Source organism: Xiphophorus couchianus, chromosome 6, assembly GCF_001444195.1.
Source record: "Xiphophorus couchianus chromosome 6, X_couchianus-1.0, whole genome shotgun sequence".
In the NCBI taxonomy this organism is placed as follows: Eukaryota; Metazoa; Chordata; class Actinopteri; order Cyprinodontiformes; family Poeciliidae; genus Xiphophorus; species Xiphophorus couchianus.
The window spans coordinates 23,707,200-23,721,845 of NC_040233.1; the positions used below are offsets into that span (position 1 = coordinate 23,707,200).

The 14,646-nt window shown below is 36.1% G+C and overlaps 1 protein-coding gene across 5 annotated transcripts; it reads right to left on the minus strand.

The window, feature by feature from the left end:
* Nucleotides 1-2,269: 2,269 nt before the first annotated feature.
* On the minus strand, nucleotides 2,270-13,864 carry apold1a (apolipoprotein L domain containing 1a). 5 transcript variants are annotated; one of them, XM_028021635.1, is made up of 20 exons: nucleotides 13,735-13,864; nucleotides 12,217-12,267; nucleotides 11,952-12,011; nucleotides 11,811-11,885; nucleotides 11,668-11,733; nucleotides 10,739-10,804; nucleotides 10,488-10,541; nucleotides 10,335-10,409; nucleotides 10,170-10,241; nucleotides 9,329-9,385; nucleotides 8,918-8,989; nucleotides 8,774-8,833; nucleotides 8,096-8,167; nucleotides 7,924-7,971; nucleotides 7,761-7,823; nucleotides 7,189-7,263; nucleotides 7,076-7,115; nucleotides 6,927-6,978; nucleotides 5,782-6,196; nucleotides 2,270-4,293 (listed from the first exon to the last, which is right to left on the minus strand). In XM_028021635.1, the coding sequence occupies exons 4-20, from the start codon at nucleotides 11,862-11,864 to the stop codon at nucleotides 3,283-3,285; spliced, it is 2,352 nt and encodes a 783-aa protein (XP_027877436.1). In that variant the 5' UTR covers nucleotides 11,865-11,885; nucleotides 11,952-12,011; nucleotides 12,217-12,267; nucleotides 13,735-13,864; the 3' UTR covers nucleotides 2,270-3,282. The 5 variants fall into 5 exon arrangements, with proteins under 5 accessions (XP_027877436.1, XP_027877434.1, XP_027877437.1 ...); XM_028021633.1 differs by having other exon boundaries at nucleotides 11,952-12,136; XM_028021636.1 differs by having other exon boundaries at nucleotides 12,217-12,308; nucleotides 13,735-13,851.
* Nucleotides 13,865-14,646: the final 782 nt, after the last annotated feature.

The following is a 14,646-nucleotide window of genomic DNA, read 5'->3' on the forward strand; positions in this document are numbered from 1 at the left end:
TTATCTTTGTCGTCACGCTGGTTCAGTTGGAGGCCAGAACATTCGGAAACTATCTTAAATCTCACGCCTCTAACTTTTCTCCCCATTAGTCATAAATTCCTCGTCTTAGATTTGTTCTTATTCTGGGAACATTGATTTCATTCGTTGAATCTGATCATGGTGCCGGCCAGAACGGCCTGAGATTGTGAGGGAAAATTCTTTACCGCCCGAAAATGAAGTTGTGTCATCAAACACCGGTTGCATCCAGCCGCTCCGGCCTGCAGGTATGTTGTCAAAACGATCACATCTTTTTGTCGAAGGAGCTTTCCTGGAAGGAATGCATTAATAGAGAAAAAAATGTGTTTTAGCTTGCTTCAGTCGCAGGTAAACTCCTGTTTTATGTAAATACGCAGCAGCGGTAAAGGCTCTAAAACTTTTCCAGAGATAAGAAAGAAGTTAAAAAGCATCACCTTTAGTAAATAAGCCCCGACCTGAATGTAAAGAAAGTTTCCCCCGTTTGTTCCTTCAGGGCCCTTTGTCTCCATATTTACAGACTCTGATTACATATTCAGTTTTAGTGGAGGACAAACAAAATAATCTGATAAGATTATCTGGTCCCTGATCAAATGGTTGGTATGTTTATGTTTCAGAAACTTTCTTGATAAAATCCTAAAAGAGGATACACAAATGTGATTAATTATATTTTATTAAACTTGATCTGAACTTTTTTGATATGTTTTTCAGATAATTAATAAATGTAAGTAAGTTACAACATTTAAATAATTGTTTTCTTACCATTATTTTAAGTTCAAGTAAAAATAATTTTTACTCACGTTTGAAAATGATTGTGATTTGAAATGCGGGGCAGCAGCACCCTCTTATGGTGGCAGAAGGAAGTGCAACATAACGGTAATCAACAGAAGCAAGCTTTATATTGCTCTTAAGAAATAAACTCTGGGGAAAATAGTTAAAATAAAATTAATTAATTTGAGCTTTAGCATGGTTAAGATTAGGCAGAAACTTTAAAAAATTGAAAAACCCTTTATTTTACTGTTTTCAGACTAGTTTGGCATTCTTTTATTATTCTGTTGTGTGAATAGTTACTTAAAATGAGTTGTTAACCAGAAGTTTTCTACAACCTACTGGTTTTTAAACATGTAAGAATAAAATTTAACACGCAGAAAGAGGTGTAATGTTTGGCATTCTGGATGTAAAGGAGTAAATAAATACCATTTGATGCTAAACTCAGTGAATTATGAAGGATTTCAAATGTTTTTGTTTGCTAAAGCAACTCATGGGGGCACCAGAAACAGCCAACCAGGAAGAGCGCCTTAGTGCTGCCAATCAATCTTGTGTACATGCTGCTCAATGAGCTGATGGCAGAGAAACAGCTTACCTTTACACGAAAACTATTCACAACAGCCTCTGGGAGAGCAAAGCATAGCAGCACATAAAAGCATGATTGACAGCGCTAAGACCCGCCTCCTGGCTCTGATTGGTTGTTTCTGATTCAGTTGTGTATTTCTTTAGCTGGCACTGGGAGCACTGGGAGAAGGCAGAGAAAGGCTTCTCAGAGATTATCTGTCTCATACTAACCTGTCATGACAGGGTGGCAGTTTGAACAAAACTGTAAAATAAATAAATAAATAAAAGTTACAAGTCCAATATATCTTTGTTTAAGACTTTAACTTTAATCTTTGGTCAGTAACTGAGTTTCTTATAGGACCAAGTTGAACTATTAGATCCTATCGATCGAGCTAACTAGCTAGCTATCTAGTCAATTCTAAGCTTTCTGGCTCCCCCTAGTGGCCGTTTACTTTACTACTCATAGACATAAAAAACCCCTGTAACAACAATTTTTTTAAAATATATATTTTATTTGTTCAGTAAATAACCAGCATCATAGAAAACCAAGTTTATATATATGTATATATAAACAGAATAAAACATTTTAAAAAAGCAGAAATCTTGATGTCTGGTTAAAGTGCGCTGAGTGGAAGAAAGTCTGTAACAGTCACAAGTTTCAACCCGTTGAAGCTCCAGGTCGGTTTTTATAGCAACCGAATATAAAACAGCTGACAGTGAAAATAATATTTTAAAAAACTAGTAGATGAAACTATAAGCAGCATTTTGTTTACAAATAAGCACTTAAATATTTGCAGTTTTACCCCAAAAGCAGCAGCGATATAAAACAGCAACAGGCTCCATGTTTCCCACTCAAACGTTGAAAGTTTTGAAAACAATATTTTCAGAGAAAAATATAAAAAAGTTCAAAACTCAACAAACATAGTTGTGTCAGATCACGACTTTATTATTGTAAAAAAAAAAGACCTTATAGCCATTATTAAAAATGCTTTTGGTTTTTATTTGTCTCTGAAGAAGATTCATATTAAAACCTCACCGGTGCTGTTTCTTAAAACTGAAATTAAACCGTTGTTATATTATGAATTATTTAAAAAGTGATGCTTTTCACTTACAAACTGTTTATCTGAGGAACTAAAACAACTTTAAAATTTAAAGAGAGTATTAAAAAGCGTCAGTATTTCTACATTTTGTAGAAGTTCCATTATTGGTAATTTTTCTCTCAGTGTAAACACATAATGTTTAAGTCAGTTAAAAAGCCCACTGCCCTTAAAGCTGCAGTACGTAACTTTTATAAAAAAATATTTATTACATATTTGTTGAAACTGTCACCATGTCGAGACGCCAAACAGTAAAAAATGAAACAGATAATCTGGAAAAAATCAATTTCCTCTGCCTTCTCAAGCCACCAATCAGAGCCAAGAGGCGGGTCTTAGTGCCTGAAGGTTCTCCATGTTGGACCTTGAACATCTGCAGAAGCTTTTCTCCATCTTAGAGAAAATCTTGCAGAAAATCCTGTTTTTCCTCTTTTCTGTGATTTTACCACGTTAGTTTGGTTTAGTGTGATCATTTCTTCTAAACTCTGGTTTAGATGTTCAGGCCGTCGTGCCCCAGGCATCGTATTTGGACCTTGATCCGTTCCGGCTGTGCCCGTACTCCCTGCCACTTCCTCTCCTCCTCTTGTTGCTGGTTTCCTGCGGCTCTCTCGAAGCGCCTCCGGACGCTCTCCACTCTGCCGCTCCGCTCTTCGTTCTCCCTAACATGATGGCTCGTCTTCCTCTCCCTCGGAGATTCTTCGTCTCTGTGGCTTCGATGCAAGTCTTTTCTTCCCGTTTCCTCCTCTGCTCCTCCTCCAGCTGTCTCTGTCTCTGGGGTGACTTCCCCTCTCCTCCCTCCTTTCTCGTGTTTTTCTCGCTCCAGCTGCTGTGTCTCCTCGACGTCTCAGTTCTCCTCTGGGATTTCTCCTCTTTCTTTCTGCTCATTTTTAGGCTTCGTTTTGATTTCTGGGGTTTTGTTCGGTTCTTTAGACTTTTCAGGCTTTTTCTCGGGTCTCTTTCCAGGCGACGTTTGGTTCCCAGTTTCTTTCTCTTTCTTGCTTCCTTTCTCAAATTGTTCTTTTAAAACGTCTTTTTCTGCTTTCACACTCGTTTCATTTACCTTCTTCTCAGATTTGGATTCAGACATTTTCTCACCTTTGTCTTTTTCCTCCACTTCTTGTTCCTTCATACTCTTCTCTTCCTTTTTCTCTTTCTTTATTTTAAAAATGTCCAACACCGACTCTTTGCTCTTCTTTGGCTCCTCATCCTCCCTTTTTTCTTCCACATCTTTTTCCTTCATGCTCTTCTCCTCTTTTTTCTCCTTAATTTTAAAGATATCCAATGCCGTCGTCTCTTTGCTCTTCTTCGGCTCCACCTCTTCCTCCTTTTTGTCCAGTTTCTCCTCCAGGAAGTCTATCTCCTGCTCCAGCTCTGCCAGTTTCTTCGGGTCGGGCTCAAACTCGTCCTCCACCTCCACCTCCACCTCCTCGACGTCCTCGTACTCCTCCACCTCGATGCCGTCCATCGTCTTCTGCAGCTGCGTCTTCACCTTGTTCAGCTCCAGCAGGCCTTCCTGAAGGTCTTTGCACACCTGCCGGATCTTGACGGCGAACTTGGTTTTGGCTCCCTTGTGGAGTGTGTGGGAGTCTTTGGCGAGGAAGAAGATGTCCAGGGCGAGGAAGAGGGCGGACATGACGCCCGTGGTGATGCTGACGGCCTTGACGGCCTTGGCGGCGCCACCGGCTGCGCCCAGAACCTGAACGGTGCTGATGAGCTTATCGGTGTTGATCATCAGGGCTTTCCCCGCCCGGCCGCCCTCCTTCATCACGTGTTTAATGTTGTGGTTTAGAGCCTTTTTGGTGGCACTTTCTGAGTATTTCTCAAAATCCCACTCCTCCAGGGTGTTCATGCCCTCCTATAACAGGAAGCAACAAAACCAGACGATTAGCAGCTGCCTAACCATAGAACTGCACAAACTGAAATGATGAAAATGAATCATCTTAATGGAAACACTCATGTTTTTTCATAAACGGTTTGAGCGCTACACTGCAAATAGTTTTTCATCAACTAGTATTGATGAACTAGTTCAACTGGCAGATTGTTTCATTTCAATTATAGCATAGGAAAAATGTTTTAATTAATCTGCCATCAGGACTGGAACTTTTTCATCAATATTAAGGAATAATTTACTTAAAACAAGCTCCCATTTCTTGCTGAAAAGTTACTTGTAAGTTATTTCTCATGAAGTGTCAATAAACAAGCAATAAACCAATTAATCACACAATAAATTAAAACAACTCAATAATTTCCATTTGGATGATTTATAGTTTTTCTACCAAAACCTGGATGATAAAAATCTTCAGTCTGGTGTTTTGGTCTCAACCAGCCCTTTTTTGAAGGACAGTTTTGTTTGCAGAGACTTTATGATTTATTAATTTGTCATTTCTGTTTGTTTATTTTTATTTTGGATATTTAAAATGTCTTCCAGTTCCAGTTTTATTGCTTGTAAATGGTCTCAAAACAATCTAATTTATCGCAATAACTTCAATTAATCGTCAAGCAAAAATGTTTTATTGTGACAGGCCAACGAAGAAGAAAACAGGAAGTAGAGTTCTTTGTGGTTTGTAGTTAATTTCTTTGTTCGGACAACGTGCAGCTGGCTCCATCAGCGCTCTCTCAGCATCACACAGTTCATAAAAAGTTTTGTGTCATTTACAGAAAAGCGATCACTCTTCTCTAAAATTGCTGACTATAAATTTTCTCAAAACACTGCATCCAAAGCATAAACAGATTGTCGCTCCATCACCTCAATAAGATGCTTACCTCTCCTCCTATGGCTGAATAATCTTATGTAACTGTTTACATCCGTCGCTGCCATCATTTTAATGACTTATCACATCGACAATCATATTCACGTTTAATTTAATTTCTTATTTAATCAACACACTGCATTTGTGAAATTGTTTTCGTTCAACATTAGCAGAATATCGACAGAGATCTGCTCACATTTGTAATGGAAATGCAGCTAATGATGTTCGATTTTACAGAAATGCCAAACATGGGTTTTAATGTGAGTCTTAATGTGAGACTTTGGCTGTTTCTAAAGTGCTTCTAAAGGTCATGACCTCCAGTTCAGCCAGAGTATCCAAAATGGTGTGTTAATGAAATATAAAACTTTGCATTTGCCATTAAAATGTTTCTAATTTTATTTTTTATTTGTTTTCTTGTTTAGAAATCAATGAACGAACCGAACACAGATTGATTTGCTTGTGAATGCTTAAACTGGTCTCTTTTCGGTTTTCTGGAGGTCCTTTAGGAGTTTTTAATGGACTTTTTAATTGAGTTTTCCCACCATTTTCAGGGGAAAAGTTTCCGTTTTGTTGTTTTAAAATAATTTCCTCACCTGAACGAACTCCAGGCACGTCCTGATGTCCTGGATCTCCTCCTGGTAGCCCTGGATCATCTTCTCCACCTTCTTGCGGTCCATGTTGGAGTGCACGGTGTCGGTGATGTTGGCCGTCGCCGACGTGATGCTGCCGGCCGTCGCCACTCCGATCCCCACCGCCGTAACGATGACCGACGCCCCGAAGGTGAACGGAGCCAGGATGAGGCCGGTGATGGTCGCCAGGCTGCCCGCCACGCTGGCCACGCCCCCTCCCACTGCGGCCGACACCGTCTTCTTGTGGAACTCGTCTGCGGCGTCGGCAATCGCCAACAGCTCCAGGATGCGGTGCTGCAAGGACGCCCCCCGCTGGTTGAAAAGGTGAACGAAAACTCTGGCTGCCATGTAGACTCGATCGGCTGCCTGCTCCATCACACTGCAGACAGAAAATAAAAATCACAACATCAGGATGGAAATATGGAAGGAGTTTCTACAGAAACAAATCTGCAGTCTTTGATTTATTGGTTTATTGGACACATTATTTTGTTATTTTGCCAATAAAATGAACATTTTGACTTAATTTAGCTTCTTATCAAAAATATTACGCTAATTTTTATGGGGCTATTATTTGTTGCTGGAGAATGAAATTTATCTTGAAAAATAACAACAAAAACCAAATGTATTCGACTCACTGTGAATCTGTCCACACGATTGGACTGAATGAACTACTTTATGGATTTCAATAAATAAATTGAATCTGTTTTTGAAGCATCTTCAGAAATGACTGAGTATTTGGGCCATACTAAGAACTAACAAAAAATAAAACTACCAGAAGAGTCATAAGATTACGCCTTTATTCTCTTTCTTTTTTTAAACTTTATTCTCATAATATTTTGTCTTTATTTTGGTAATTTTTTTTTACTTTATTCCTGTAACTTTGTGACTTTATTCTTATCATGAGTTCATGTAATTTTATTAATTTTTTACATTTTTCTATTGTGACCCTAAAACACCACTGTGTCCAGACATGTTTTGTAAATTAAAATTATGAATGGACGGATGCACAAATGGACAGAGAAATGCAACATTTTTAAAAAGTGGAACAAGGAATAAAGTCTAGAAATATAATCCCCAATAAAATAAACCTTTTCTTTTGCAGTTCTTACATTTGTTCATCTTCCTCCTGGAAATTTGAGGTCTCGTTCCACTCGGTCCAACCTGGAAACCAGCGGCACAAATCCGTCAGGCAGAGAACAAGAAACAAGCATGAACCAAATTCATGTTAAATTTAAAACCAGTACAGTCTGATATCAACCTTCCGCCGAGTTCCACCACTCCATCAGCTCATTGTTCTCCTGAAAACAGATCCTTCTGTTAATCTGGAGTTAGTCAGTTATTTAACATTTTTTAAACACGTTTTAATCCCACCTGCTCCATCTGGGCCACGCTTTCTTCAGTGGGATATGCTGCCATCTCCACCGGCTCCACCACCACCGTTCTCTCCTGATTAACAAATAGTTCAAGTTTCTGGAGTTTTTTTTTGTTTTGGGGATTTTTTTAAATCAGAAAAACACACAAATATGTCTTATTCTTATAAAGGGAAAATATTTTAGCTGTAAAAATCTGGATTTCATTCAATCAGAGATGCTGTTTAAGTTCTGTTTCTCTAGGCCTGATAAACACTAAAACAATGCAGGAAGAAACAGTAGAACATTTTAAAGGTTTACAATGTGAAACATAAACTTTCAATTTGAAATAATTTCAGCTAAAAACTCCAACATCCTTTAATCAGTAAAGGAATAACAATGATTAAAAGTACATGTGCACTATTTAAAAAACTTCCTTTTTAGTTCTTTATTTGTTGCAATAAAATGCTGGAAAAAGAAAATAATCCTTTAAAGAAAGGCTTAGGATCTGAAGTTATATGTCAATATTATAATAAAGATAAGAAAATAAATAATTTATTTATAAATAACTTGTGGAAATTAATTTATCTTGACCTGTGGAGTGTTCAGCTCCTCCATCTCAACGCTCTCCTCAATCACAGGCATTTCACTGGATTTCTGTATAGTCAAAAATAAAATAATGTTAAATAAATGTATCTGTTTTTAATAAAGAAATAAGTCAGTTTCATATGTAAAACCCCCATTAAGCAGAAAATACCTCGTTGGACATTCTGGGAAGAGTTTTCTTGACTCGGAAAGACACAACCTGTCAAACGTAAATAAGAACAAAAGAAAACTTCAAGAAAAACTTTACATTTCGCCACTATAAATTACTCCAAACACTGTTTATTATTCTGCAACTCATAAATGACAAAGTAAAAATAACTTGCTCTTTGTTTCTTCTTTATGGTTCTCTTGCAACTCAGTCCGCGTCCAGCAGGTGGCGTCGCGTCTTCATCTTCCTGCAAACCAACAAATAAAGAAACAAAAACATCATCAGGTAACTGGAACACAAAACTGCTTAATTTAGGTTTATATTTGATTTTACTCAATATGAACTTGTTTGTATTTTATTTTCTGCAATTAAAATCAAACTCGAGACTCTCAAATTTCAACATAATCAAAGTCAAAACCTAAATCTTTTATATAGATTAATTTTGCAGAGATTTATTTCAGGTGTAAATTTATTTTAATTTGATCATTAAAGTTTACAGCTAATGAAAAAACCCAAACCCAAAAATATTGTCTAAGAGCAATAAATAATTTTAATACAAAAAAACTCTTAAATGCTTTTTTATCTTGATAAACTCTGTTTGCCACATTGCTGATGCAACTTTTTCTACCACATTTTTTCCTTCCACTCAACTTACCATAATTAGACAGAACCGATCATGAACAGCCAGTTTTTTATATTACTCCATGTGGAATGAATCTAATTAACTAATGATTTCAAACTAAAATAATTTAATTTAAAGAACTAGTTTGAAACCTAACGTTTATATTGTTACCAGCAGTAGCAGAATATTTATATTAATTGTTTTTTTTTTATAGAATCAGGTTGTTTTTACCTGCTGCTCCGTATTTCTAGGCGTTCGTCTGAAAATCCCGGACATCCTGGCTTTTTTCTCCTGTTTCATAAACATTATGAAGGTTTAATTTAAATTAAGAGGGAAAAAAGTGTTAAGACTATAGTGTAAATCTAAGGGTCTTACCTTGGTGGTACTGGAGGTGTCACAAAGATCATCTGTACTGGCTGACAGTTTTTGTTGAGAGGCGCTGTCGTCCTTTAAAAAGAAACATTTAATCATTTTAAGGAGAATTCAAACAAAATGATACAATATGGACAAAACCTTGAGATTATACCCAAATATTTGGACATTTTTAGTGAATTAACAAACGTAAAATACAGTTTTCATCAAAAAGGTCTGAAAATATTTTAATTCTGGATTAAATGTTTGGATTTTAGCTAATTTAGACCCTTAAATCTGAACAAATTAAGAAAATAAAGCTGTATGTTTTGCTCATGTTATCGGTTTTGTGATGCTCCAGTGTTTAACTCCAGAAATGACTAAAAGGATTGTTAATGTTTGCTCTAGTCAAAGGTTTTAGGTTTCAGCTCTTACGTTCCCGGCCTCAGTGAGGCTGTCCCAGCTGGACGACAGCTGCTTCGTCAGCGGATCCTGGAAAAGAGAAAAATCATTTCAACATTAAATTTCCAAATCACTTCAGCAATTCATGAGCTTTTATATAACATACTGCAACTGATGTTTGCACTGCACCAACACGAAATTATAGCAAGTAATTTTGGTTTAGTTTCTGGTGCAAATATTTTAGTAAACTTAAAACGAGAGAAAACAAACTTACAAGTAACTTTTCAGCAAGATATGGAGCTTTTTTTAAAGAAAAGTATTCCTTAATATTGATAAAAAAGTTCTAGTTCCATTGGCAGATTATTTCACTTATAACAAAATATTTTCCCATGTAATAAATGATATAATCTGCCAATAGAAATTCAATTTTTTCATCAATATTAAGGAATAATTTACTTAAAAGAAGCTCCTATATCTTCCTGAAAAGTTACTTTGTTTTCTCTTATTGTAAGTTTACTAAAATATTTGCACTAGAAACCAAAACCACCTGCTAGCATGTTGTGTTTTTGTAGTGTGGATGGATGTTTTCAGTTTTATTATCTGCCAAAGTTGATGCTAACCATCATAATATTATTACTTTATCACAACTAAACAAACTGTTGTCATAAAATGAAAATCGTTGCCTCTACCTAAAGCTTACTGAAACATCAACCGGACATGAAACTATAAATCCGACTTCAGATTGGCAGGATTTGTTCAAAGTAACATTTTCCCTCTATTTTAAAGAAGAATAAATATGTTGAACATCAGAGATGAACAGTTTAGGTTTTACAAATAAAATAAATACTTTTGATGTGTTAAATGGTGTCATCACCTCAGCAGCAACAGAGCGCGGAGACGGTTTGGGCGACTTTTTACAGAACCCTGTAAGTCCTCCTGTTTTCTCCTGCAACAGATACTCCCTTAAAAATATGCTAAATATTTGAGAAGAGAAACTAAATTAAGTCAAAATGTTAATCTCGATTAAATTTTCTTTTACTTTTGCTGGGTTTGCCTCCTGCAGATCTTCAGTGCTGCCAAACAACGTTGTGTTTTTGCCGGTCGCATTTGTCCCCTAAAGACACAACAGAGGTTAAAATCTGGATAAAGAATAAAACAGACACAAAAATGTTCAGCAGAGTTTTTATTCTACCTCCTCTGCAGGCTTCGCACTTCTCTTAAACATGCCGCTGAAAATATTTTTGCCCTAAAAATAGAAAAAAAAAAACCCAGCCAGATCTAGAAGTGTTAGACAGGAGGTGGATTCAAAGCGAAACATATTTGATTTTCAAACTTTGGAGGAAAAACACATTGATTAGTTTTAAAGGGATTAAAGAAGGAGAAGAAGGAGAAGTGAAGTTCAGGTTTTCGTTTGGCTCAGAGTGTGAAACCAACGGGACTGACCTCGTCTAGCAAGTTGTCAAAGCTTGAAGATCTTTTGAATTTTCCAGCCAGGCCTCCTTTTTTCTCCTGGAATCACACAAACATGATTAATATCTATTAATTTCATGAAAAACTGAAATTGGACTGAATATTAACCATCGAGTTATCTCTGTAGCCACATATTTAGGCTGCTGGAGAATAAACTGATCACTTTCTCCTAATACTCTCCAATTTCAACTATTTGCTGCAACTTAAACTACGGCTGAAATGATTAATTTGAATAATTTGACCCATATTCGTGTTTATGTTTATAGGAGGTGAAAGAGAAACATGAACACATTTATTAATCCACCAATACGACACTGAATAGTCTCAGGATATTAAATCAACTTTAGCAGCAGCTGGTCTGATCCACGTTACAATAATTTAGTTTATTTAGTATTTAAGGTAGCTTAGAGTTATGTCCTAATTATGAGATAAATCTCATATTTATATGGAATCAATGTGTTTTATGAGATTTAAGTCATAAATCTCATAAAACATATCAGTGTAGAAAAACGCTTGTCTAAATGTACAAAACTCAAACAACACAAAAAGCACAAACTCTTACCAAGTAATTTTTGTCTAGTTTCTAGTGCAAATATCTTAATAAACTTCAAATTAGACAAACTTACTTAAAAGTAACTTTTCAGCAAGAAATAGAGGCTTGTTTTAAGTAAATTATTCCTTAATATTTGTTAAAAAATACTAGTTGCTTTGGCAGATAAGTTAACTTAGAACGTGAACAATGTCTTTCACGTTAAGCTTTAAGCTTTACACTGCAAACATTTTTAGTTTTTGTTCAAATAACCGAATGAAGAAACGTTTTCAGCTCATCTTTGAGGGCAGATTTCAGCTCAGCTTCCCGTTAAAAAACGAGAGGAAGTGGTTTCATGAAATGAAATGGAAACCTTTGGGCCGGTCGGGTCAGTCAGGTTCTCACTGCTGGCGGACAATCGTCTTTCAGTGTCCATGTCCTGCAGTCAGAAGCAGAAAACGGTGAAGAAAAACCCAGAATCAGGAGTTTTGTTTATATCTGATGAAGCTGCAGTACCTCTGTCTCTTCTTTAGCGCCCTCTGCTGCTAGCTTCTGTGTTTTCTTAAACATGTTGCTGAAAATGTTTTTCTCCTACAAATATGACACTGAAAGTCAGTAAATGTTTTGATATGATACTGAAGGTGTTGAGATCCAGACCTTGTTATTCTCAGCCAGGTGTTCACAGCTGGCTGACAGCTCCCTCTGAGCCTCTCTGTCCTGAAACAGAAAGTCATTTATGAGCTTTTATATATGTTACATTGGACAACTGCTTACTGGAGTCTCAGTTTTTCTCCTTTGGGCGTCTTTTTGAGGAGTCCACCGAACAGACCTCCACCTTTCTCCTGATGAGACGTCAGAATAAATGCTTGAGGATAAACCAGGAGGAGAGTTTGATGTGTTTTCTGGGTTTTTCCTCACTGACCTGTTTGGTGTCAGATAAGTTCTCAGTGCTGGCCGAGTCAGAAACGGCATCCTGGAAACAAAAACCAGAGACTTTCAGACAGCCACGGTACCCTGAAGAGAATCGGTAAAAGAGGAAAAATGTTGATTTGATGGGTTAACTGTAGAAGGAAAAAGCATGGAAGAAAGAAAGAAACAGAAAAAGAAAGAAGGAAGGAAAAAGGAAAGAAGGAAAGGAAGCAAAGAGAAAAACTAAGCAAAAAAGCAAGAAGGAAGCAAAAGTAAAAAGTAACCTTCCAAGAAATTCAAGTAAAGGTAAAAATTATTTGGTAAAAAAGTCTACTCAGCAGCTGATTAGTTATAACATCTGATTTTATATGTAAAATTATGTCATCTGACAGTCAAAATTATTAGTCGTATGTAAATTCTGATATTTTAAAGATATTTTGTTATTTTTATAAAATAACAAAATACCAAATTCAAGCAGAATTGTTGTTTTCCAAATAAATGTCTTCATTATAAAACTTATAAAACTAATACTTATTATAGGTAATGTAAATATACTGTAAGTCAGAAAAGAGTAAATTACTTCCAGTGACAAGGTGTGACATCAAATGTGTATATATACAGTATATATGTGTGATTTCCAAATGGTACATCAGAATGAACATATAGAAGATAACATTACATAGATAGAACACAGATTGTGTTCAGACAGGAGGTCTCACTTCAACATAAATTGTAGATGTGCGTCTGTGTCTGGTGCATTTCTGGTTAAAACGTTCTTATTCGTCATTCAATGAAGTTACTCACAATGGATAGAGTAACCAGAAATTGTACTCAAGAGTAGTAATACTTCATAATATCTTAATCAAGTAAAACTAAAAGGTGTGTAGAACTATTCCTACTTTTGTAAAAAAAAAAAAAAAAAATGTTACTCAAGTAAATGTACCTAGTTACTACTCACTTTTAAGTAAATAATATAACTGAGTAAATGTAGTTACACACACCTATGCAAAAATGTACGTATCTATAGATATCCATCTAAAGAACAACTGAAAATTTTCTATACATCAGAAACAAAAGTTGAAGAATTGAAAGGAGCGGGTGAGGAAATAGTTTAAATTTACTGACAAAAGTTTCCTTCGTACATTAGCAGAAATTAGTTCATAAGACAAAAACCAGAATGAATGAAGCTTAAAATCCACCCGATAGCGACTGTAATAATTACACAGCGTTTTATCACACACTTTCTGTACAATTACCACCGTATTTCACTTGGACAGTGACATCTCTGAAATATAATCGTAAATTAAATATATATATATACATTAAGCTGCACCTATGAATCCTCTTTATTGAGTTGAAGTGAGCTCTGGAAATAGCCGTTGGTACGTTTTAGCTAAAGCGCTCGCGCAAACTTGGAAGCTCCATAAAGATCGTCTGTGGTCGTAACTGACGTTGGCGTTTAAAACCGTTAACCGCTCTACGACGGACGGAACTAACCGAAGTTAAATGAGGCCGATCAGCTTGAACCTACCGGAGATCCTTCGGAGATCCCTCTACGATCCTCTCCTCCAAGTTTCAACAGTGATCGATATGTATAAAAAAAAGAAAACGAAAACAAATGGGAGGCTCCTTCACTGTCATCAGAGTCTCAGGAGTTTTAAAACTTCGCACTCAAGATGCGTTCAGGAGCTGTCCTAAAACATGGAAACAACAATTATTTCACAAATCTTTTTTTTTTATTGCATACTATTTATTAATGTTCAAGGGATTTTGAACATATTAATATTCTCAGTTTATAGTATGAAAAACTTTAGTGTTTATATTTTGTGTCAATTTTCATGTGGGATTGACAGTCGGTTTTTTAATGTTGTATTTTTCCCTTCATTTTAAATTTTACACAATAAAAAGCAATGTGTTTACATTTATTTGTAGATAATTTTTTTATGCATGTTTTTAGATTACGTTAAATGCTGTGGAAGTGCTTATAAACATAAATTTTTATAAATAATGGCTATTATGTGCCGTTTGAAGTATTATAATGTACAAAAATGTATTTTTTATATATTATTTTCTTTCAAAAATAAGTTGCAGGCTATAAATTTACTAGTTCTTTTAGTGCCAGGAGTGACACTAAATAATGTAAATAATAGTGGATGTTGTGTATAAATGTCTAAAATTTGTCATTACAAATGTCTGTCAGTGAAATAATGATGCGGCTAGTCTGTTCATGCACGTTACCTGTCCATCCCATGTTCTCATGTTTCCTAAGCTGCGTTTATCTCCACGTCTGGTAATCCACAGATTCCGACACCACCCAAAGGTGACTACACCTGTGGAACAAAGCATCTTTAAACAAACCCAAACGCACCCGCAGAGCTTCTCTGCCACAAAATTATCTTGGTGAAACTTCATGTTGCATAAGAAAAACACTTCCTGACCAGCA

What these genes read in the sequence shown, in the direction of transcription:
- apold1a (XM_028021635.1), bottom strand. Translation starts at nt 11,864, where the DNA reads ATGTTTAAGAAAACACAGAAGCTAGCAGCAGAGGGCGCTAAAGAAGAG. An exon ending in AGGAGGCAAACCCAGCAAAA is followed by an intron (nt 10,242 to 10,334) that starts GTAAAAGAAAAT and finishes TATCTGTTGCAG; the next exon opens with GAGAAAACAGGAGGACTTAC. An exon ending in CGTGCCTGGAGTTCGTTCAG is followed by an intron (nt 4,294 to 5,781) that starts GTGAGGAAATTA and finishes TTCCTGTTATAG; the next exon opens with GAGGGCATGAACACCCTGGA.